This window comes from Hippopotamus amphibius, chromosome 8, assembly GCF_030028045.1.
Source record: "Hippopotamus amphibius kiboko isolate mHipAmp2 chromosome 8, mHipAmp2.hap2, whole genome shotgun sequence".
NCBI classification, from domain to species: domain Eukaryota; kingdom Metazoa; phylum Chordata; class Mammalia; order Artiodactyla; family Hippopotamidae; genus Hippopotamus; species Hippopotamus amphibius.
In genome coordinates this window covers 143,736,595-143,762,084 of record NC_080193.1, presented here as the reverse complement: position 1 = coordinate 143,762,084, position 25,490 = coordinate 143,736,595, and the positions used below count along the sequence as shown (strand labels likewise).

The following is a 25,490-nucleotide window of genomic DNA, read 5'->3' as shown; positions in this document are numbered from 1 at the left end:
CCTTGTCCATCATTTCTCTCCAGGTTTCAAGACCATGGAGGGGTCTGGAGACCACCGGCCAGGACATAGTCTCCTGCTTTCAGAACTCAGAACTTTAGGGTTTTTCATTTAGGATGGCTCTGGAGTTCCAGAAAAACACTTGAAGAAAGCATTTTGGGATTAAAGTCCACTGTCTAATGTTTCTCTCTCTCTCTTTTTTTTTCCGCAAGAGGGAATTTAGGCATTGTTAGAGTTAAAAGCAACTTGGCTTCTCAGGCGTATTTGAAAGATGAGACAATAAGAGTGCCCTCTGGATAAAAGTGGTAAAGACTACGCAAGGAAAGCCATGAACAGTCCTCTGGGTGAACCCTGGCTCATTTGAAAGTTTCAACGAACACACTCCTATGACCACAGTGGTTGCAGCAATAGCCGCCCCTTCTCCCCTTCCTCCTCTCCACAGGTAGATTTTGGCTGAAAAATAATAAAGAACATTCTATTAACTAGAGCTAGTCAACAAGGTGATTAGAAATGGAGCTCCCCCCATCCTTCAGTGGTATCGGAGCAGAAACTTGTCATGTGGGAATGTTGTTTGTGGAAACATCTCTGGGAGCCATTTTAAGCTACGTGTCCTCTTCCAGCCAAGTCGGAATGTCCAGCTACCTTACTAGTATTATCTTTGATTGTAGTGTTCGCACTAGGAGGTCCTGACCTTGGCCCAGCTAAGATCCCCTCCTTTCTCTCATTAATGTTTCCAGCCATAGTGCCTAGGACAGTCCGCCCCATCACCTCCCAGTGGTACTTAAACAGCATCACTTCTCTGCATTGAAGAAAACACAGCCATAGGGAAACATAGTATTTGCATGGTCTTACTCTGCTGTTCCTTTTTTCTTTCTCTGGTCTTAAAAGCTAAGAGAGTCAAAGAGTTGGTCTTGGGTCAGGACAGATAATCTAAGGCCTTTATTCAGATTAGCAAAAAGTCTTTACATACACATTCCTGAAATAATTAACAATAATGAAAACAATCAATAAAATCAACAACAACAGAAAAGAAAAAATACAGAAAGAAGGAGAGAAAGGAAATCTAGAAATCCAGTTAGAAAACTTCAAGGACCGGAGGAATGATGTGTAAGTGCTTTGTCATTCTATCACAAGTGAGAAAAATTTTTAAATAGAATATAGGAAAACGAAACAGAGTGTATATTTATATATGCTTAAAATTATGCATTACTCTTACACATAATTATTGGCTAGGCAATAGTCATGTTAGATTAATTTAATTCAGGTTTTGTTTCCACAGACCCAGTTTTGAAGTTTAGAAAAATACTCCATAAGACTCTTTCTATAAAGTACAGTGGCTCTGAAGGTGGGTTCTGGCATTAGCCTGCCTGGGTTTGAACCCTGGCCCACACTTGGGCAAGTTGCTCTCCTCTCTGTGACTTCATTTCTCTGTCTCTAAAAAACATACCTAATATCCACAATATATAAGGAACTACTCCAACTTAATAGCAAAAAGGCAAATAACCTGATTAAAAATGGGCAAACGACTTGAATAGACATTTCTTCAAAGAAGATATGCAAATGACCAACAGGTACATGAGAAGCTGCTTAATATCACTAATCACTAATCATCAAATAATGCAAATCAAACACACAAGGAAGTACCACCTTACACCTGTGAGGATGGCTATTATCAAGAAAACAAAAGATAAGTGTTGGTGAGGATGTGGAGAAACTGGAACCCTTGTGCACTGTTGATGGGAATGTAAAATGGTGCAGTTACTATGAAAATCATCATAGAGCTTCCTCAAAAACTTAAAAATAGAAATACCATATGATCAAGCAATCTCACTTCTTGGCTTTTATCCAAAAGAACTGAAATCAGAATCACAAAGAGATATTTGCACTTCCATGTTCCTTGTAGCACAATAGCCAGAACGTGGAAACAGTCTAAATGTCAACCAACAGATGAAGAAAATGTGGTATGTACATATCATTCAGCCTTAAAAAGGAAGGAAGTCCTTTTATATGCCTCAACACGGGTGAACCTAAAAGACATTATGCTACGTGAAATGAGCCAGTCCCAGAAGGACAAATACTGCATGTTACCACTTATACGCGGTTTGTGAAAGAGGCAATCTCATAGAAGCAAGGCAGTTGCCAGGGACTGGGGGGAAGCAGAAATGGGGAGCTGCTGTTCAACATGTGTGAAACTTCATTTACGCAAGATGGCTGGATTCCTGAGCTCTGTTGTACATCACCATGCCTATGGTTTACAATATTGTACTATTAAGAGGGTGGATTTTGTGTTGTGTTCTTACCACACTAAAAACAAACAAAAAGCAAAGAAAAAAGAAAAAAGAAGAAAAGCATATCGAAGGAGGAGGAGCCCCAGCAAACAATGTGGATGAAGTTCAGCTCCAAGGACAAGCTGAGTGAGGGTCACCTGACAAGTGGGTGGTTAATTGCAACCAGAAGAAATCAGGGACCTCCAGGTGGACTGTCTCTGGGGCTAGGACCAAGGTGAAGGCCAGCTCACAAGGAGGCAGCGATGACAGCTGAGATGACTTGCCTTCATCTTCATACAAAAAGGAGGAGGGCGTCTTCTCTCGAAATTATGGAATAAGTGTTCAGGTGGACCTGACACCATCGGAAATCAGATGTTTCAGAGGCATCCGGTATGCTGCAAATGTGAAAGGAGGAAGCTACCTCTTAGGCAGGTGTTTCCTGAAAGGTGAGTGGAAGTGAGCAGAATTCCTGATATCTTCAAAGGGACATGGTTTCAAGCAGCGGACAGTAAATATTTTCTTCACAGTAAGTTCAGTGTGTGTGCGTGTGTGTGTACACACACATGCACACTAGATAATTTCCCTGACGCGTTCACACTATGTTATTCTGCAACAAATGTTAAATGTTGACAATTCGGGCTTTTTCATGTAAATATCCAACCAACCTCTGTGAGGGATGCTGGGTGCATGGGCTTGGGCAGGCATCCGTTGAGACAGCTGTTTCTTTCGGGTGGGGTGTGGGTCCAAAGTCAGCAGAACTTAGAGCCATGATGTGGGCAAGAAGCAGACCTGCTCTCACTGTAACTGCAGGTGAAAGGGAGTCTTTGAATTTAGCTCTGTGTTTTCACAGGGCTTAAGGGACACCTCAAATAGTGGATTTTCAACCCTCTCCGGTGTAAGTTGTATCAGAGAGTTTATGTCTTGACATATTTACAATCACCAGAATAAACACGCTCTACATTTTTCTTCTTTTGGAATGACTGGTTCCTCTTTCGTTACCAGCTTTCCACCGATGGCTGTGTGGGCATCAGTGTTCACAGTGGCCTTGAAGACGCTATCCTTCCTCTGTAGTTCCCTCTAGGGTAGGCAGGCGTGTCCTGGAATCTCCCTGCCTCTACTTTCACACTTGTTTCTTTTTCTCGGTCCTCTTATTCCTTTTCTCCTTTTCCTTCCCTCCTGTTTGTAGTCCTACCTAGTATTTTTCTGCTGCCCCTTATCTTATAGCAGTCCCGTAATACATTACCCTTCCTTTTCCTGCCCCCATCAAAGCTCCCAGAGCTGAGCTCCAGTCCTTCAGAATCTTATTCTCAGGCAAGGGGTGGAGATCATTTTGGCTGGGAAAGCCTTTCCATTTTCCTTACAATATACCAAGCAGGCAAAGCCTAAATATCGGGCAGGTGTCATACCTGCCCATCTTTCCAAATAAAATTTGAGAAGGGACCTTGAGACATCACCAGTGAGGGTGGGATCCCTTCTTTTACCAAAAGAAGCATGATCTAAATGAGTCCAGGTTGGATTAGGTAAAGAAGAGATCGAGAGGGAGATGGGTCCTTGAAATCAGCCAGTCTCATATCCCGGGGCAGGCATTTGCGGTCAGTTGAGTCACACTGCCTTGGGATTAGCCAGCTCTACTTTCTGTTTCAATAATAAAAAGTCTTGCAAAACTGCTGGCATGTGAGACAGAGGGATCCAGAAAGTTTTGGCATCTTTTCCAGCAGCATAATGGGTTTTAGGGAAGAGACTTGTGAGAGCGTGGTCCATGCATTCCACCACCAGGGACAGGTCCACGTTCACAAAGGATGTAGTGCCTTTCAGCTTGTCTAGACCTGTAAAAAGAGACAAAAGCACATTTACTCTGTGGAAGAAGAGGATAGGGCTGTGTGAGGCTAGGCTGCAAGGGCGAGGATGCAGTGAGAGAATTTATTTTGAACTTTGCCATTATAACTGGGTCCCCTTGTGATGAGTTTCTATATATTCCTCAGAAAAGGATGCAGCAGTGCTTTCTTTAGACCACTGGCTTTCAAACTGGAGTGAGCAGCACAGTCTCCTAGAGGCTTGTTAAAAGCCAGATCCCACTTCTGGTTTCAGACTCAGTAAATGAGAAGCGAAGCCCAAGAATTTGCACTTCTATCAAGTTTCCAGGTGATGCTGATGGCACTGGTCCAGGGACCAAACTTTGAGAAGTGCTACTTTAATCCAATGTGGGAAGGATTCTTCATAAAGTCTCTGAGGCTTCCGAACCCAGAAAGTTAGTAGTTTCATTCCCAATTTGTTTTAAGGGAGTACTAGGTTTACAGGAAATGTGAGTGTGCACGTGTGCTTGTGCCTGTGTGTGTACACTCATATACCACATGCCTCTATAATTCAGTGAATAGAGAGAGACTCATCTCCCAAAGCCCTGACTCAGGAAGCTAAATGTATCCTTGTTCTCAGGCAAAGGAAGTGTTTGAGTAATGAGCTAAGATACCTTTAACGAGGCAGGTATTTTATCAAGGGATTGGTGACGGCTTGGGGCATTCTTCCTAAGCTCTTAAAACATACCTTGAGTTGTGTCTTCTCAAGGGAAAATCTTTTGTGTTAAATCTTTCTTTCAACTTCAGGGCCCAGTAGCCAAAAGTTGTTCAAAGAGCCTAACTGAGGTTAGCTCATAAGCCTGGGTCAATGTTAAACTCCTACTACTCCAGCCTGGGAAGTGGGACAAGGGAGCTTCAATTTGTGGTCCACTTTGGAACTGTGAGTCTGGCTGATCCCTAAGTCCTGGTCCAGAAATCTGTGATAAGAGCAACCAGGACAAAACTGGGCTCTAAGCCTTTGGTAATTCTGAGGAAGACATTTGCCCCCGGGGGCCAAGTCAAAACTCATTTTGAGATGGAAGTTGATGATATATTCGCAGGCATTTAGAAAGTATCAATGTCAACATCAAACAGGGAAAGTTCTTGTCAATGAGGGATTTTGTTTCCGAACCTACTTAGAACCTTCCGAGGTGGTAAGTGAGTGAGAAACAGTCCCTTTAACGGCAGTGGTTGTAACCCTGTACATAGTGACACATCGGCACAGGGAGGTTTGTCAAACCAGGTGTTCTAGTTGACATGTACGTATCTCTGAGTGTGTGTGGGCGTGGGTGCCCCTGTGTGTGTGGCGGGGTGGTTGGGAAATCAGTCATTCTGGTTTGGATGGATCTCCCCAGGTGGACCTGACTAGGCTCTTGGCTCCACCTTGAAAACTCCTGGCCTTGAACCTTGCCACAGTTGGCTGCCTTACCAAGCCTGTTGATGAAGAGGCAGGATCGCAGCTGGGATTAGAGTGACACAAAGTTAGGCGGGGCCCTGTTTGGCTCAAAGCAGGAGCTTAGTAAGTGTTTGGGGAATAGCAAGTAAACTGACAGGCCAGGACGTCTGATGCGGAGGTGGAGACCTGATCCAGGAAGCTCAGCAGTTCCTCAACGCCTCGTTCCCATCACGGTGCCAGCCGAGACTAGATGGTGCAGTCAGGCTGTCTGGGTTCAAGTCTAGCTCTTGCACGTACTAGCTGTGCCACTTTGGGCAAGTCACATCCCTGTGCCTCTGTTTCTATAAAATTCAGAGGGTTTGTTTGGGAGTTTTAAATGAGAGAGTTTGTGTAAAGTGCTGAGAAGGGTGACAAGTGCATAGCAAATGTCCACTATGTGTTAGTCATCCTTATCCAATCTTTATGATACTCCTCTATCCCTGACTCAGTCCGGCTTGTGTTACCTCTCCTTCCATCTCCACCCCCGTGCATTCCTGCTCCAGGAAGCTCCCACCCAAAAAAATCCTTCCTGTTTAGGCCTTATTCAAACCTGACCTTTCCTATAAAGGCTTCTTAACCAGCAATACTGTTTATCCTGTGCTGAATTTCTTGGGCAATTAGAGACCATACAATCTAGCACCCTTTCTGGGCTGCTGGGTTGTGTCTCAGAAGTAAGGGGTCAAGTTTCTTGCATGTTGTATGGTTTCATTGTTCAGTCTCATCCGATTACCTTTTGTTGTCAGCTAGACCGCAAGCTAGTTAAGGTCAGAATCTGAGTCGTCTTTATAATTTGTAACCTCCATAAATCCTTGAACGCTGTCGAATGAGAGGTCGGTGATTAGCAAAAAGGTGAGGTGTGTGTAGAGGTGATGATGGTAGGCTCCAGTCCAGGCATGGCCAGGGGGAGTTGTCTAAACTTGGGTAGGACATTTCCCCTTTCCAAGCCTCTGCTCACTACTATAGTTCTTTTGAGGAATAAATGATAAATTCATAAGGTCCTAAGTATAGAACTTGGCACTCAGTAAATGCTTTGTAAGTGTTTATAAACACTTGGAGGAGCAAGAGATGACACAGGAATTAATTAGGCCCCCTGGTCCATATTTGAGATCTCTATTGGTGTATTACCATGAGAACCTTGTTTCTTCGTTTCTGTTCGAGTCTCCTTCAAGCTGTCTAGGACAATGAATCCCAGAGGACTCTGGGTTCACCCAAAAACTCACTTTTTTCGATGTAGCCTTCTCCATATTGTTGTTTGATGTCTGGAGACAGATGCTTCCAAATGGCGAGTTTCTTTTCAGCGGTCTTTACCGGATCTGCCAAATCTGTTTTGAACAATCCTGGTTCGATGCACGCGACGTGCACCCCGAAAGCTTTCATGTCCCGCCTGTGAGAAGAACCCATAGAAGATGTTTAATCTGGGCTAACTTGGAGAATGTTTGCTTATGAATCTTTCCATGGAATCACAGAATTGGGTGCATGGGAAAGAGCATCTTGCTCTACCCACTCAGTTTGCAGATGAGGAAACTGAAGTTCAGGGTGGTAAAGTGAGGGCTGGTTTAGTGGCAGAACGGGAAAGGGATCTGGGTGGACCCACCCCTTGCAGTGTTTCCCCCAAGCAATACTGTCTCCTTGAGTTGGCAAGCATTTGGGTTAGGGATGAGGTTCTTCTCAGTACTCAAAGTGCCTATGGGGAAATCGACTAGAGACTGGCCTGGAAGGTCAAGTTTCCCTCCCCTCCAGGAATGTGCAGAGCTTGCCGCACAGAGGAGGGGTGTTAAGGGACACAGTATGACAATCCCTGACCCCACTAACCCACTCCCTGTGCTGCTCAGCAAGGTCTCTTGGAAAACCTGTGGTCTGCTCATTGACTGGGCGACAGGGCTTTCAGGGAATGTGGTGCCCCTTTCTTTAAAGCAAACCAGTATATTGCAAATGGTCATATGAACAATTGTTCCCTAAATTTAATCTCTATTTCCACCAGGTATATATAAGGAAGTGATTATTCATTTTTCAGAAGTCTTTACCATAACATTTTTCAAAGAACTCCACCAGAGAACTTAAAATGTGGTTTATCTTAGGAGCTGCTTTCTAGAAACATACCTATTGTCTAGTTTGTGGTATATTTTACTAAACATGCACATTAGCTTGACCATGAAAGATTTTTGAAAAGTATATTGCTTGCATTAAAATTAAAAAGATTATTTTCCAATGTAATCATACTTTTCTCACCTATCTTCTGATTCCCTTTGGATTTTGGAACGCAGCCGTGCTGAGGGGGTATTTGGGAAGACTTGTCTCCCCACATGCTCATAAAAATAACATATAATCTAGGGACAAATGACTTTAAGTCCACAAGTGAGCTTACCAGGTAAGTAAAACCAGTATGAAACCAGTATGCTGGCCGGGCAAATATAGCTTGAACGAGCCCCAGGCTTCTCTCAATTGGCCTGCTGTTCCTAATCCTCCTATAATATAGAAATTCTGGGGCTGCCGCTGGAGTGTGGCCCGAAGGCACAATACCATTTCTAATGCCAGTCCCAAGGCTTAGAAAGAAATAAACACCCTTTATTGGTTAATTTCAGGCACGGTATAGCTGCATTGCCATCCTACAAGTCCGTCAGTTGAAATCTCTTTTAAAAAGTGAGGAAATCCCTAAGTATACTAAAATGTTATTAGGATACTGCCACTGAACGCGTGGAACTAAAAGGGAACCAAAGAGACTAGTGGAGGCTCCCCACGACCTTGCTAATCAAAGTGCGATCCCTGCACCATGGGCAGTACTTGAGTGCTCCTTAGAAATGCAGAAACTTGGGCTCCACGTGAGAGCCACTGAATCAGAATCTGAATTTTGACAACATCCTCAGGTGATTTACTGTTTGAGAAGCATTGTTCTAATGCTATTACGTTTATTTCCTGGGAGAATCAAACCAGGCCATCAGATTGAACGGCAAGATGAAGGGTCTCTGTATTAACCTCCGTGGAATAATCTGAGCTTTTATTGGTAAGCTAAGCCTGGATCCATGGTCTACATCACAAACTCTAACACGTGCTTTCCACAAATGCTGGTTGAATAAATAAATGTATAAAGCGACGAAAAGACTAGATCTAGTTTTGTCTTCTCTCTCGCCTGAGGCATACTCTGCCGATTACCCTCCATTTGCTCCTCTGGTCCCCTCCTCCCTTCTGCCTGCACCGTATCCTAGGAGGCTGACTTGTGCGAACTATATTTTGGCTTCTGTTGGGTACAGTCAGTTGGGAGTACTGGTGGGAGATCAGAGGTTGCACTAGTTATTCCTCCTGCGGTGTGGACACTGGTTGGTTTCATCCCCCCACTGAAGGTGACAGTCTCTAGGTATCCAGGTTCTGGAGACTGCCCTGTCTCCTCATCCCTTCAGTCCCGTGGACAGAAATACCCCTGCTGGCATTTCCTTCTAGACACTACACTATCTTTTGAGATTTCCCTACACAACTCACATGTTTGCAAATATTCCTTTAAGTAAATCTGTTCCATTGACCCAATTTTAACGGGCCTCTGTTTCCTGCCAGAACCTTAACTGATATAACCATTGGCTATGTAGGGGCTTTGAACTGATAGTCACAGGTTCTGGTTTCAGGTAAAATGGATTAAGCGCACACACTCCTGTCTCTCCCATTGAATGCAGCTATGATACCTGGACAGAATGCATGGAGCAGCTATTTAAAAACTCCAAAACGCAAATGTTAGTAGGCAAAGTAGAGAAGAGTAGATTTTGAAGTACCACTGAACCAAATGTGTGTTTCCTACTTTTTGCCCTGGCTCTAGGTCCTTGGTCTGGACTCAAATCAACTCAAAATGCAGAAGTAGAAGGAAAGAATTCTAGGAGAGACCCAGTTCATGAACAGAGAGAACTCCAGGAGAAGGCCATTGTTCTGGCTTGAGGAGCTGCTGTGGGAAATCCTAATGTTCAGAGAGAGTGGGGAATCCTCGTCCTTCCTTCTTTGCTTCTTTCTTGCCTCCCTCTTTCTTCTTCTTTCCCTCCTTCCCTTCCATCCTTCCCCTCTCTCACTCTTTCTTCCTCCCTTTCTTTCCCTCTTCCTTCCTTCCTCCTTCCCTCTCTCTCTCTATTTCTCCTCTTCCTTCCTCCCTCCTTCCCTCTCTCTTTCTTTCTTCCTTTCTTTCTTCCTTTCTCTCTTTCTTTCTTCCTTTCTCTCTTTCTTTCTTTCTTTCCTTCCTTCCTTCCTTCTTTCTTCTTTCTTTCTTTCTTTCTTTCTTTCTTTCCTTCTTTCTTTCTTTCTTCTTTCTTTCTTTCTTTCTTTCTTTCTTTCTTTCTTTCTGTCTGTCTGTCTGTCTGTCTTTCTTTCTTTCTTTCCTTCCTTCCTTCTTTCTTCTTTCTTTCTTTCTTTCTTTCTTTCTGTCTGTCTGTCTGTCTGTCTGTCTTTCTTTCTTTCTTTCTTTCCTTCCTTCTTCTTTCTTTCTTTCTTTCTTTCTTTCTTTCTTTCTTTCTTTCTTTCTTTCTTTCTTTCCTTCCTTCCTTCCTCCCTCCCTCCCTCCCTTCCTCCTTTCTTTCTTTCTCTCTCTCTTTCTTTCTTTCTTTCTTTCTTTCTTTCTTTCTTTCTTTCTTTCTTTCTTTCTTCCCATCCTTCTTTCTTTCCTCTGTTCTCTCCTAGACATTCCCCAGGTAAATCTCTGGCAATGGGAGTGGCGGCAGCCAAGAATGACAGAAGTGGGGGGGGGGCTGTAGTGCTTAAAACTCTGAAGGAGGGAAACCTTCCTCTCCATCAGAGTTACTGTGGTCCCAAGAGGGTGGGAAGAAACCCTGTTGCTTTTTGTCTCTCTTTTTTCTCCCGTCCTGAGGCTCTACACCTGGCACGCATGCGGGAAGTAGATGGCAGAATGGGGTAACTTCTGGCTGGAAGGCAGTCCCAGGGAACAAGAAAGTACTGGGAAGATCACAGAGAGAGAGAGAGAGAGAGACGCTAAGGAAAGTCACCCCATAACATTTATGTACTGTACACGTGCACGTGTAGATCTGGGTTGGCACAGATCATCTTCCACACCCTAGACTGGCTACTATGTGGGACATATCTGAGCAGCACAACAAAGGCTTTGAAAACTGAACACACTTTGCAATCTCGAACCATAGATGGTTGGTTGAAAGCTGTGACCTGAACACAACCTGGTCAATTATCTGCTAAAACAAAACTACCAACATTCTCCATAGGATTTAAATAAGACCCAGTTTCGTATTGTTCCAAAAGTTTAGCATATGATGCTGAAAAAGACGTAGGAAAATCTCAGCTCATGTGGGAAAGATGATGGACAGATGCCAATGCCAAGGTGACACTATCAGAGTCTTTAAAGTGGCCGTGGTAACCGCACCCCAAGACATAACGGGAAACACGCTTAAAGTAAACGCAAAGTTAAAAAGTCCAGAAAAGAAAGAAAAGATAAAGAAGAAGCAGATGAAAGTTTTACAGTTGAAAAATACAATAATCAAAATAAAGTATCTACCGGCTGGACTCATTAGTGAAATAGAGAAGATGAAGGAAAGTCAGTGAATTTCAAGACAGATCATTAGAAATTACCTAATCTGAACAGCAGAGAGAAAAATAATTGAAAAGGTGAACAGAAACACAGGGATCTGTGGGACAAAACCGAAATGTCTAACATTTGTGTTAGAATCCCAGATAGAGGAGAAATAGTGGCTTGTAGAAAAAAATATTTGGAGAAACAATGGCTGAAAACTCCCCAGATTTGTCAAAAGGTATAAACTGACAGATTCAAGAAGCCCAGTGAACCTCAAACATCATAAACCCCAAGAAACGGATGCCTGAGGGCACTGAGTTGGGGGACTTTGTTTGCTAAATTGGTCCTTTCATGGTTTTATGCTCTGGGATTCTCTGGTAACACAGCAAAAAGATGTGGTCAGTGTTTTCTAGTGGCAGCAAAATCTTCACCTCTGATTAGCAAGCTCCTACTCTGAGTTTCCTTTGGAAATGGAAGCCTCAGAGGAAAGCTGTCTTTCTTGGCCTTCAGGTCGGGGTGGGGAGGTTACATCCATTCAGCTATAGTGTGTGAGATTTGAGTCCAGAACTTGCGATGAGAGGAAAAAAAAATGCTGTATAGCTGAGTCATTACTTTACCAGGTAAGTTTCTACTGAGGGTTTAAATAAAATGGTATTGCTGTGTCTGCAACTGAGAGTAACACCAACAGAGAGACCCGATTTAGCCTCTCTCTGAGATTTCTGAGCTACTAAACAAGCTGGTCTGTTGAATATAAATTTGTCACCACTGTACACAACCTGCACTAATGCAAAGAGGAAAAAAGACTTCGAGAGATTTATGTTCACATCTCAGTTGTACACGTGTCCGCTGGGTGGCCTTGGGCAAGTCCCTTCATGCCTCTTAGTTTCCGTGGTAGCATCTATAAATCGGGAATGATTTAAAGCAGTACATCGAGTGTCTGGTACATCATGAACGTTCCGTGAGTGTTAGCAGCTATCACTTCCCAACAAGGGCACGTTTGCTTTACCTTAGGCTGTCGTTGAAGCCTTCAACTGCGTATTTGGATGGCGCGTAACCCCCTCCACCGAACGCAAGCCGACCCCCAATGCTGGAGACGTTGATAACCCTCCCTCGAGCTTTTTTGACCAAGGGAAGCATATTTAACGTGACACTGATGAGTCCAAACAAGTTCACTTCAACAGGTTCCCTGTAGTCCTCCACCGTCAGCCAGTCGGTAGGCGCCAGCACGCCCAGAACACCAGCGTTGTTGATCAGACCCCAGAGACCTAGAACAGAGAGGAAGACAAGGAGGTGTGGTAGCTGGTGGCACTTACATGGGCATCCTTGATGGAAACACAGCCCCTCCCTTACCTGACGGTGCCCCTTCCTCCTTCTAGTCATGCTCCTTCCTGCTTTGAAATGCTTTGCCGTTTGGGGACGTGACAGCCCAGAGGGTGGGAGGCTGACGTTCTGTTACGGGAAGCCAATCTCACAATTCTGATTCTGCTTCTGAATGTCAAATACGGATACTGTCTGAATGAGACGTTTTCCTTTTTAATCTCGAATGTGAGTAGATTAGTCCCTGTGTCCTACCGTGCTGGATGGCAAAGCCAGAGAATATTTATAAACTGTTCTTTATAGACAAAGAACAACATGGATCTATTTCACATTTAGTTTGGTAAAAATCCAATCATTCCCTGGGCTTATTTTATGATGGAAACACTTAACGCTGTTAAAGGTGTTTGCAATTCAAGCATTAACAAATGTCTGGAGCCTTAACAAACCTTGCTTTTGAGGTTCAGAGTCTCAATTATATGATGAAGATGTGATGGAGAAAAATCACATACATTTGCGTTTTCTTTTGTGGACTCAAACATCTTCATTCATGAGAATATTTCAAACTTCATTCAAGCCAATAAAAGTCTTCTAGTTCAGAAAGCTGCCACCTTTGCAGAATCTAATACAGAATGAGGTCGAGTGACTCACTACTCTATCACGACGATCTAAGACGCCTTTGCTCAGATCCTCAGATCATTGTCTTCCTTTCCCAGTGAAACTTTAAAATCAGAACACATTTTATTCAGCTTTGGTTACTTCTTGACACACCCTCCATTCTCCGCAAGCCCACATCACTCACCTTTCTCCCCAACTTGGTTTTTCACCCACTGGGCAGTCTTCTTGACATTTTCTGGATCAGTTACATCCAGAAGCACGGTATGAAGCCTCTCTGAGGTTTTTTCCTTTAAAGCTGTTGATCCTGATTCAGTCAGACAGGCAGCAATTACATGAAATCCTTTTTTATCAAAAGTTCTGGCTGCCAAGTTACCAAAGCCAGTGTCACACCCAGTGATGAAAATGTACTTATCAGTGATGTCTGTGATCTTTAGCTGTCCTTTATAATTCCATAGAAAACCACAAAAGATCAGGAAGGCTAACACCAAAAAGAGCATTTTTCCCAGTGTATGACAGGAACAATTCCTTCTTGAACAATAAAAGAAGATGGTGTCCTGAGTGTTCAAAATTAGAAAGAAAATTCAAATTAGAACCATCAAGGCATTAAACCCAGGATTGATGAATTTAAGATATTTTAATGCATTTGAGTGGATAAATAGTTAAGAATACAAACACTCTTAATTGGTTGGAAAGATGGCCATTTAAGTGCGAAACCACTCCTCTAAAGTAATGCAAAAACTAACCAGGATAGAATGATATACACACCCATTCACATGCCTACAGACTCACAACTTTATTTCCATTGCCTCTATAAGGAACATATTATTTCAGATAAAAAATAATGTGATATATCTTCACTTCTCACGGAAAATTTGGGCTCTGCTTTCATCTTTTTTTCCTGCCAAAAGATCTATAGCTAAAGAAAGAAAGAAAGGGTAAAAGAATCGTCAGTTGATAAAAATAAGTCAGAGGTAAAGGGTAGGCTTGTGCCAACTGGTTGATTCTTGCGGTATAGCTGTGACTATTTCTAAAGCAGTCAGGTTTGTAGAATATCATGGCTTTAAAATTTTGGTATAGTTTCTCCAAATCTTCCCTCTGTAGGAATTATTGATTTGTTGCAAATCAGTGTCCATGTAGCAGGATTTCCCCTTCTCAAATACATAAATACATTAAAAATATGTAATTTTGATGGATGGGGTGGTGTAACTAACTCTTGCAAAATTTCATATTTAGACATTTTAAGGAAATTTCACATTTATACATTTAATTCGTGCAGTGTTTTGCTCAAGTGCTGGTCTTTTTTTTTTTTTTTTAAGGTACTCAAATAAGTCTCAAATTTTAACAACATCCTCTATACCACATTTATTTGCTACTGAAAATTGAAACAACAGATCAAAAAATGTTATTACAATTCAACAGGCTGTTCTAACAATGCTCTGGCCAAGCCACCCAACGTTTTCTTTACATTCCTTCCACACAAGTTAATTTGTTTCAAATTCTTGATATTGGGTTTCATCTTACAGCACACTTAAGGCTTATAAAACAGACAATACCTGAGACCTATTAGTGTTTCTTCCTGTCAAATTAAAGTGGAACTAAAGTGTATTCAAGTCATTCAAATGCAAACTGCATAGATTCCTTGTAAAATGTATCTGTATTAAGGTAGAAAAGAGATGCAGGAAAAAAGACATCACCGAACTTATAGGTTATCAAAATATTGGTACACAACTTTTCCCAAGCTGCTTCCTAATGATCTTAAAATTCCCAGCAAGAAAAAATCATGCAAGAATAAGGTTTACAGCTCATCCGACTCTGTGTCATAATTATTGTAGTATTTATTGTGATTATCCTCAGAAGGATCTCTATGAAACAGGCAGTGACGACAGCTACATCTAAATCCCTCCACTCAGTAAGTCACAACCTCCTTCTGCAGCAGTTCTCTTTGAGACTCAGACTGAGGAAGTCATTTGCTGCAGGGTTTTTTAATATAGTAAATCATCCTCTCCATCCTTTCGCTCTGAGCGGTTAACAATGTTCTCCCCCCTCTCCTATAGGGTATGTTTTCACCAAGTCTCTGCCCTGTCTGATGAGGTGGATATTCTGGTAGAATGGATGGCAATTTGCTACTAGGGTTGAGAGTCAAGTTACTGAGGTTCTTTATTAACACTTCAGAGGTAGGTGGAGAGGCAACTGGAATTGCCTGGGAATTTTCACCGATGGACATCTGAAGAGACTCCAGGGTCCAGGTTGCGTTAACCTCAGATGAAGCCGCTGGAAGTCTAGTCACAGCTTGAAGCTCCTTCTAGATCAAATTGCTATGAAGTAGCCTGGAAGAACTACAGAGCTAAGAAAGAGGGAGGAAAAATCCAAGCTGACACACTGTGGTGAGAGAAAAATCCCTCAAGACCTGGGCTTGATAAATAATTGCCAAATAACTAAATGTTGACTGTATTCCCTAAATGGATTTTGCAGCTTTTATTTTCTTTATTTTTATTTTTTTAAGCTCTTTATTGGAATATAATTACTTTACACTCTTGTACCAGCTTTTGAGGTACACCAAAATGAATCAACTGTATTTATACATATACCCCCATATCCCCTCCCTCCCACAACTCCCTCCCACCCTCCCTGTCCGGACCCTCTAAGGCATCACCCATCATCGAATTGATCTCCCTTTGTTATACAGCAACTTCCCGCTAGCTATTTTACATTTGGTAGTGTATCTATGTCTATGCTACTCTCTCACTTCGTCCCAGCTTCCCCTTTGCTCCCCCCACAACCCCGTGTCCTCCAGTCCATTTTCTGCATCTGCATCCTTATTCTTGCCCTGTCACTGGGTTCATCAGTACCATTTTTTAAAATTCCATGTATATGAGTTAGCACACGGTATTTGTTTTTCTCTTTCTGGCTTCCTTCGCTCTGTATGACAGACTCTAGGTCTATCCACCTCATTACATATAGCTCCATCTCCTTCCTTTTTATGGCTGAGTGATATTCCATTGTATATATGTGCCCCATCTTCTTTATCCATTCATCTGTTGATGGGCATTTAGGTTGCTTCCATGTCCTGGCTATTGTAAAGAGTGCTGCAATGAACATTATGGGACATGTTTCTTTTGGGATTATGGTTTTCTCTGGGTATATGCCCAGTAGTGGGATTACTGGATCATATGGTAGTTCCATTTTTTAGTTTTTTAAGGAACCTCCAAACTGTTTTCCATAGTGGCTGTACCAGCTTATATTTCCACCAACAGTGCAGGAGAGTTCCCTTTTCTCCACACCCTCTCCATAATTTATTGTTTCTAGATGTTTTGATGATGGCCATTCTGACCAGTGTGAGGTGATATCTCATTGTGGCTTTGACTTGCATTTCTCTAATGATTAGCAATGTAGAGCATCTTTTCATGTGTTTGCTAGCTATCTGCATGTCTTCTTTGGAGAAATGTCTATTTAGGTCTTCCACCCATTTGTGGATTGGGTTATTTGCTTTTTTGGTATGAAGCTGCACGAGCTGCTTGTATATTTTGGAGATTAATCCTTTGTCAGTCTGTAGCCTTTATTGCAATCCAAAACCCATGGGCATTATGTGAAAAGGGCAAATACGCCTGTGGTTTAATTTACCCTAGAACAGAGAGTGGAAACTTTCTGTGTGGCTGGATTTTGCCGGTGGCGTAAGGGACCAATAGTAAAACAAAGGCTTACATTCGGGAAGCCTTCTGCACCTCACGTCTACATATAGGTCTCGTTTGATCCTCTCAACAGCCTTTTCAGTTGGAGAGGGCACCGTACCCGCCTCATTTTAGAGGAGAACCAATACGCTAACTAATCAACGTAACAGGAATGATGGAATTAGCAAATCATCATTTGGCAAGTGACACGGTAACAATGATTTCAAGCAATTCTAAACTAGTGGGTGAAATTCTGGCGAGAAACAATAACTAGAATCTCAAAGAATCTCTGCATAGGATACCTGCTAATTCCAAAGAGCGCAATAGTAACTTCGGAGTGGAGGAATCTGACAGATACCACCTTAACCAAGTGATGAAAATTAACGCTACTAGTTATGAGACAAACAAACCAAAAGCACGCGCCTCTTGGTATAGCCCAGGGAGAAGGACACAGCGTGGCTGCAAGCTAATCACGCGTAAGGCACGTCCTCCAACCCTGCACAACGTATGGCCTGTGCTCTTCAGAAACTTCAAAGGCATGAAGGAAGGAAAAGAAAGACTGAGGACTGTTCCCAGTTCATGGAGACGAAAGAGACGTGACAACCTCACGCAACTTGTGATCCTACACCAGAAAATCATTTTTTTCTCTTGTCAAAAAGAAAACTTTTAGGTCTACGAGTGAAATTTGAGTAAGCTCTGTACATCTGATCAATAATATTGCATGAATATTAATTCCTCAATTATGATCATTTACTATGGTTACATAGAAAATGTCCTGCTTTTTAGGAAATACACATAGAAGTATTTCAAGATTAAGTAACATCATGTCTTCAACTTACTCTCAAACAGTTCAGAAAATAAGAATATGTATATAAATACACATATTAAGAACACATCCGTGTGTCTGTAAAGAGAGAATGAGAATGCAAATATGGCACAATGTCAATATCTGGGGATTCTGGGTTGTACTATTCTTTCAACTTTTCCATAAGTTTGAAGTTAATTCAAAATAAAAAGATAAACATTTGGCAAGAGAAAATAAAACTTTTCTTTCTGAGAAAAGTCTTCATTTGATTGCTTTGTGTTCCATGCACAAAATAGGTAAGAACTCTTCCATACCCAGGACTTCAGAATCTAGTGGCCTTGGACACCAAGTTTTCTGCCTTCTACTCTTTGGGAAGTTCACCTTCATAAGCCCTGGAGGAAAACAAAAACTCAAACCAAAGTAGTCAGAGTCCCTCTTCCCTCTGCAGCTTCTCCATCTCTCCCCATCTCTCCTCCTTCCCTAGCCAAACAATTTTTTCCCTGTTGACCAGAAAATGGAGAGGAGGTTTTAGTGGTTAAGGTTTTAATGTGTTTTCCTTACTTGTTACGCCTCTGGGCTAAGGGTCATTTCAGATGCTGGTGCCCCAGCCTGTAGCCTGAATCCAAGGACTGCCAAACTTAACCTAGAGTTTTTGCAAAGCCTGTCCTTTCCCCAAAGATTATCATCCAAAAATACTGGTTCTTCTTCAGTTCCTAAGGTTCACATTCCTCTAGGTCATTGGACCAAGTCAGTCACAAACCAACACATACCTTTGTCCTCTAATAGTATTTTAGCCAAGATGCCACCTCTGAGTAATGACCCTCCGGCGGTCAGTGTCATTGGGAACATGACCCGTACGCAGAAGCTGATTGATGGCTGATTGGTTCACTGACCACCGAGAAGTAAATGTGTAACAGCAACTGACAGGGTTCCTGCAACCTTGTTCTGCCAGTTGTGGTCACCTCCACGTAGTTCCCTGGTGCCAGCAATTCAGTGACTCCGGGCACGGACTTTAGTTGCTTGGGTTGTTTGCTTATCCGTTGTGTTTTCCAATTTGTCTCACAACAAACTGCTTAGTAGGGATACAACTCTCTTGGCAAGAAGCACCTAGGTCTGCAGTAGTCCTTCTAGCGCCCAGGGACTGTGAGCCTCTTGATCATCAAAACCAAGAAACGAGTAAGAGAAAGCAGATTTGCAGCCCCTACAGCGCAGTGCATGAGGACAGGTGCAATTCTGAATATACGTCCTCTGAACTGGTCGTGGGGATTGTTCTCAAGCCAAGATAAACACTAGCCACCTTACCAGTAACAATTTGGAAAGCAAGGACCAAGGTCATGCACACACATACACACGAGACATCAGGTTAGGGCTTAGGAGCCCAGGCCTTGGAAGCAGGCAGGTAAAGTTTCAACCTCTGTTCCTCTACCATCAGAAGGTCTTTGGGTCAATTGCCCGTACCATCTGTGCTTCCATTTTTCTCTCTGTGAAAGAGAGATGCTATAAAGAGTACCTGGTGAAATAAAGTGACGAGAGACCCGCTACACAGGAAGAACCTTGTGGTGTGGCAGGCCAAAATCACTTTCACTTTGTGAGGCTGCTCTGTGCATTGCCCATATATTTTGCATAGGGTTCTCAGCCTCAGTACCTTTGCAATTTGGGGTCGGATAATTCTTTGCTGTGGGGTCTGTCCTGGGTATCGCAGGATGTTTAGCAACACCACTGGCCTCTACCACCTAGATGCCAGAAACACCCCTACCCAGTTGTGACGACTAAAAATGTCTCCAGACATTGCCAGATGTCCCCCGGGGATAAAACTGCTCCCAACTGAGAACCACTGGTCTAGCGCTTCCTTGTCTCGGGAGTCTGGAACGGTACAGCATCCAGAATTACTTTTCTGGAAACTCAGTCATTGGTTCCTCAGGAGTGCCACATTGATGACAGTTCATATTTTTAATGGTCTTACCAGAAAAATGTTGTTAGTTATAAATATTATGGATCTCCTGTGGCTGTAACCATTCATTTCTACGATTTTTTTAAAAATTGCCTTTTTGTCACCAGGAGAATAGGAGGCAGTGAACAAAGCCGAATTTATGGATGATACTATTGTGGATTTAGAAATTACCAAATGGGCACTCACAGCATTTATGAGGGCTAAATTCTGGCTGAGGCTTTTGAGTTTGGACCTCTCTGGACCCCTCTGGGGTGCCCTTCAGATGGGTGTCCTGTTGACTACAGAATTCAGAAGATCCTCCTGGAAAGCTATGGTCCTTGGGATTCCCAGTTGACAAGTCAGGCAGGAATGATAGTAACTCTATGATTTATTGAGTCCGCACCACCTCCTAGGCCCTCTGAGGGGACCTGGAAATATTTATCTCGTTCAAACCTAACAGTAGAATTATCTCTATTTTACGGATGAGGAAACGAACGCAGAAACGCATGTTAATCGGTTCACGACAGATCTGTGCTGTTTTGGGGACTGCTCCCCAGGCCACTCACTCCCAGCATCCAAGCTTCAATCCTCTGCGGCACTGCTACCTGATTCCCACTCAACTCCGGGCTGGGTGTCCACTTCTCCACACCACCTGTGCCTTGTGTGATAGTTGGCATTAAGTAAATAAATGCAGACGGAAAGCAGAAAGAGAGGAAGAGAAGGACGTTTCCACTTGAACACCAGGGTTCGAGGGATGATTGGGTGAGTCTTTGACCCCTCTGAGTCATCAGGGCATCACTGTCACTGTCATCATGTAGTCACCCTTCCAATTTAGATAACTTTAGACATTTTTGAAAAGTGTTCAAATACAGTGTATCTCATTAAATTGTCAAAAGACTTCTGGGGGCTAAGCAGGGTAGATATCATACAAGAGGTCATTTGCCAGAAAGCGGTTAGAGCTAAAATTGTGATTGCTGGATGCCTAAAACGAGAAGTAGAACTAGAAAGAGAGGAACACGTTATCTGTCAATAGGAGCAGTGAAAATACATTATCAAAATTCTCCACCGTGCCACAAAGATTCAAAAGGAACCAAAAAAGGAGAACTTTTCTCTTTCATCTGTACGCGGAGGGCTGAAGAGTAACTGCTTGTCTGCAGCTATAGGAGCGTATTGCAACTCGACTGCTGACCTTCTGCCTACTTCTGCTTTTCTTAATTTTCTTTTCTGGGTTCCGTTTCCAGTAAAACATCTAAAATAAGATCCTTTGATTTCACTTCTCTTATTCATCTTCGTCTGCCCTTTAAAAATAAATGACAGTTTTAAAAAAAAGCAGAACAGAAAACAATGTCAATGTTTCAATGTCATTGTAAGGTACACTTTTTATAAGAAACGTAGAGTTCTTTCTACATACTTCCTCCTCTACAGCTTGGTTTTATTTTCACAGAACTTCACAAAGGACTTTGTTTTAGAAAGCAGTGCTGAGACTAGTTAATCACACTGATTGTTAAGGGATTTGTAGAATCTATTTTTTTTTTCCAATTTGTTGCAACTAAGTTGTTGCAATCAACAACTAAGTTTTTATCAAAATACATCAAATAGAGAACATTTAGCAATTGTTCTCAAAAACATTTTCTTTTTGAGGTTGACAGGCTTTCTTAATGTTGACAGCAGTCTGGCTGGACACGTATGTCCTTTGTACATTTAAATATTGTAAACCTGGTTAATTGACACCAAATTCCTTTCTATTTTTACCTTTTTATTGAATCAAGAAACTCTGTCACTGTTTAACCTAACTGGCTTTTCTGTGATTTCTGTGGCACTTTCCTTTAAGAAAAATGACATTTGTGCCTAATGATGGAAACTAATTCATGTGACTAACGAATGGTGTCTCTGTGAAAAACATGTTCCAGTCGGGCACTCAGAAATCTAAAAAAATTTTTTAAGTGGAGCCAAAGGATCTTACCTGAAATGGCCTCACGCTAGGCAACAAAGGCTCCACGAGGGTCTGATTAAAATGCTAATGGTTACGGTGTCCCTGGTGATACAGTTGAGATGGCGTTCATCCTCCTGAGTTCCTTCACTGAGGGGAATGAAGAAGCTCTTCCAGCAGTTGTGCTCCCCTTGAATCCTGCTTCCTGCAGGAGGGAGGGGCCCACAGTGCCCGGCGTGTCCTGTGTGACACTGAGGTGTGGACAGGGAGGCGCCTGCCTCCTTTGCACTCATTCAGGCTCCTGGCAGAGGCGCGCCAGCCCACTCTTTTGTGGGGAAGATCTGATGAATTTACATTTTTCGTTTTTTAGTTCTAAGGAAAAAAGTATCTCTGATTTTCTTTTGCCTCCTCTCAAAACTTTTAAATTATAATGATCAAAACACCCATAATGATAAATAAATTAATATTCCCTGTGCCTCCCAGGTTTATTGTTTTGCTGATATGCTTCCTGGCAGTACTGGCAGGTTAAGAATTACTGTTAAAGCCACGGTTACCTTATTTATGTTGCTGAATAAAAACTGCTAACTGGGAGACTATATATTGTGTTTTATTATAGCTCATAGTTACAAAGCTTCAAGGAAAGCGTAGCATGCAGAGAGGATGTTATGTAGAGACACAGAAAGTGTGTTCAGATCTTCAATACATTTCTTTTAGTCTCCGTTACCTTTGAGCAGAAGCAGAGGTTTTAAAGACAGTACCTCGAGAAAGTGACATTCCTTGTAAGGGTTTTAAAATCAGTTCCCATTTTCTCCATTTGATGTGTGTGACATAATAATTTTCTCCTTGCCCTTAAATATTGAGCTTTGTCCTAAAAATTGGGCACATTTTTCAAATCTCTAAAGTACAACAAAGATGATACAACATTTAATTTGCATTTTATGCAGCACCTAGCCAAGGATATTTTTAGAGCACCTATTGAGCTAAATAAAACATAATCCTTACCCTGGAGCTAATAGTGTAGCAAGACATTTCAGAACTATTTGTACAACCCTAAACTGAATTTAAACTTAAAAATGTGTTTTCTTTAAACTTTTCCCCCAGCTGCTAAAAATCAACCCATTGAGAGGGAGAGAGAGAGAGGTAGCGGGCACAGGCCAGCACACCACCATTTGAATCATAAAGCCTTTAACCAGGATGGCCCTTGAAGCCACTAAACTGACTTTCTCCCTTTCGCACTGTATGTTGGGAGTTTCAGTAAAATCCCAACTACGGGATAATAAAATGGAACATAAATATCTCTTGTCATCCCAGTGTCCAGGAATCAAATGTGCACTGAGGAATTTCCCTGCTTCCTTCTGGACTAGACAACATCTTTCTCACTCAGCTTAGTGTGCGTGTGTATATTTGCCTAAATCAATATCTGGAAATATTGGTAAAGCAGGTAGACAGACCTGACCTGCAGTTGGTAGCAAATCTGTTGTTCCAATCAGAAACTCAGCTAAGGGTCTCACTCTCTTTGGAGCCTCTCCCCACTCCAGTTCCCAGTTAATTGTAAGATTCACAAATAGGCACAGAGAGATGAACTAGATATAAATTTAATCGTAACTCTAGGGTGCTAAAGAACATTCAAGGAGAAACCTGAGGAAGTTCAAGGCAAGGTGTCCAGTGACACTGAGATCATTTCTCTGGTGAGATGGGCCCAGCGCCCATCACAGCCTTCTAACATATCACTTTTTTTTTTCACACAGCAGCTGTTGACCACAGCATGAAAGACAACTTGATTCCTTCCGTAAGAGTGAGGAAAATCAAGACAGTTTGAAGACTGACATGAGAAATGAAGGAATAGATGACAAAACTCCATCATCAGTTACCTTATTGAAGATGAGACACAGAAGCTGTTGTGAACTTGCTGGGCTGCTGGCGACCTGGCCAATCTGCAGGCTGTGCTGGGGGAAGGAAGGGCTGTGGCACGCTGACCTCGCAGATCCTCTTGAGGTGGCGGTGCCTGGGCTTCCTTCCGTCAAGCTCAAAGCGCTTAAACGTGTGAGGAGCCCTCAGGTTCTGGCTCTGTGAGTCACCCTCGCGGTGACTCGGGTTATGAGTAAATCTTCTGTGGATGAAGGAAGCCAAGAAGCGGTGGGGAATGTGTTTCCAAAGGAATCAGCAGTATCTTTAGCAAAGAACATGGGGTAACTTTTAGAAGGGACTTAAAAATGATCAGTAACTCCCCTTTCACTGAGTATGGCAAGAATTGACATGGAGACCTTCTGTAAATTGCCCGGTGCGTTGTTTTAATTATTCAATTTTTGAATTATGATTATTGTTCGTAATCTCTAGTTATTTCTTTCCTTCCTGTTAACATGCCTTTGCTGATGTAGTACTCCTTCCCTCCTAAGGTTGTAGGTAGGGAAATCGGTCTCTGTTGATTCTTTTTTACCACTTTTTTTTTCATACATTGGAGAGCAAGGAGATCAAAACATTTGAAGAAAACGAGAGGGTAGACTTATTTATGTCTCAGTTTGTGTTTTAAGGTATGACGAGGAGATACTACTGAAGTTGTCTCTAGAACTGATCTCTAGAACTGAGACCACGAGGAATAGGAAAGGATGCCCCCCCTTCCCAGAGCTGATCTGTTTTAGAGTCACCACAGTTGACTTGGCACATCCTGGTGTGCAACAGAAAGCCCCTGAGGCTGTAGGTGCTAATATATGCACCCACCCCACCCCCGCCCCCAGCCTGTCACCTTCACCTTAGGCACTCAAGCTGCTATAAACAGCACGGATGGTTTTGTTTCCCTCTGTTTATATACCTAGACAACTGCTGTCACTCTATAAATCACACAGGGATCTTTTTTCCTTCAAAAGAACAAAACACCAAGACTGAAATTTACTCAGGTAAAGATGCAGGGTATCCAAAATATCCAAAGACATGTCTTCCTCTTCGACATTCCACAAGTCCGCGTAGGGCTTAAATAGAAAACTTCTTTGAGAGAGAATACACTGACTTACATCCACATGAAGAAAGGTATGAATGATTAATATCTGACCCTTCCCGCAAGTATGTTACTGTCCCTGAGAGGCAAGGAGAGCCGGAGGCAAATGGGTGGCCATGGAGTAAGATGGGAAAAGGGCCAAGAAAAGGCTATAACATCAGCAGGCTTTGCTGGCGCAGTAATCTTGTTTGGTGCAGCCCTGTTTTAAAATTTTCCTTAATGGAGTCAAATGGAAGAAAGCACTTACCCCAGCACTGCAGGCTACAGCGGATCCCGTTCCTGGAGTATGGCTGGTGCCCCTCTTGTAAGGGTTGCCAGAGGGGCAAGGTTGTTTATGGAGTTTGCATGTTGCTCTCCGCCCTCCTGGCATCATAACATAGTCCTGTCTCCAAGGTCACTCTCAGTGGAATGTGTTTCTCTGAATAACTACGAGTTGAATTTATGGCTTCCTATTTACAAAAAGTACACTTTGTAATTTCTGCCTCCTCCCTTTGTCAACAGACAGCTCTCTTACTTCCACTATAAAGGTTCCCCTGACTACACCAACAATGCCTCTGACATTCGAGGAGCTTCATTGCAAATGCTGTTCATAAATGCATAGTTAGGCTTGGTCAAAACCAGGAGCTTTGTTATTCATCTGGCATTACCTGACCGTCCCAAGTGTTAAGATGAGGCTGGGCTAATCTTTTGTTCCCCTACACTGTAAGATCTTTAGGTATAATAATAATAAGGGACTGAGTCATGGGAACATGTGGTAGATTCTTTAAAGAAAGATTCTTCTTATTTGCAGAACATAACATTTTAACTTACTCAAACAAGAGGTCTTGGTTTGAAAGTTTGGGTGAGGAGTATCATATAGGCGAGCATTGTCCTGTCACATGGAGCAAGAAAAGATGGGTGAGAATGGAAGGAAGGGATCAGAAACAGCAGGGATTCCCAGCAACAGGAAGACTTGTGAGAAATGAGGGTGGAAGGTTAGTAAGAAAAATGTGACTCTCACAGAGGGAAGGAGGTGATTACTCCTTCTGGTGTGACCAGCACATATAAAGCATTAAATTTTTTTTATTCTCTGGCTTAAGAATGATCCTCTTGCTAAGTTTACTGGTTTCTTCCTATCCAAGACAACTTCCTTTTCCCGGAATCTTAACTGAGATAATAATTGAATGGAATTAAGAGCAGATGCTTGATAAATCCTG

General features: G+C 42.5%; 1 protein-coding gene and 1 pseudogene across 3 annotated transcripts; both read right to left on the bottom strand.

Moving 5' to 3' along the window:
• Positions 1–938: 938 nt before the first annotated feature.
• DHRS9 (dehydrogenase/reductase 9) lies at positions 939–24,603 on the bottom strand. 3 transcript variants are annotated; one of them, XM_057746920.1, is made up of 6 exons: positions 24,542–24,603; positions 23,174–23,472; positions 13,154–13,523; positions 12,044–12,302; positions 6,752–6,915; positions 939–4,090 (listed from the first exon to the last, which is right to left on the bottom strand). In XM_057746920.1, the coding sequence occupies exons 3-6, from the start codon at positions 13,464–13,466 to the stop codon at positions 3,867–3,869; spliced, it is 960 nt and encodes a 319-aa protein (XP_057602903.1). In that variant the 5' UTR covers positions 13,467–13,523; positions 23,174–23,472; positions 24,542–24,603; the 3' UTR covers positions 939–3,866. The 3 variants fall into 3 exon arrangements, with proteins under 3 accessions (XP_057602903.1, XP_057602904.1, XP_057602905.1); XM_057746921.1 differs by having other exon boundaries at positions 23,174–23,412; positions 24,542–24,587; XM_057746922.1 differs by lacking the exon at positions 23,174–23,472 and having other exon boundaries at positions 24,542–24,592.
• On the bottom strand, positions 14,765–21,595 carry LOC130859259 (developmental pluripotency-associated protein 3-like; annotated as a pseudogene).
• Positions 24,604–25,490: the final 887 nt, after the last annotated feature.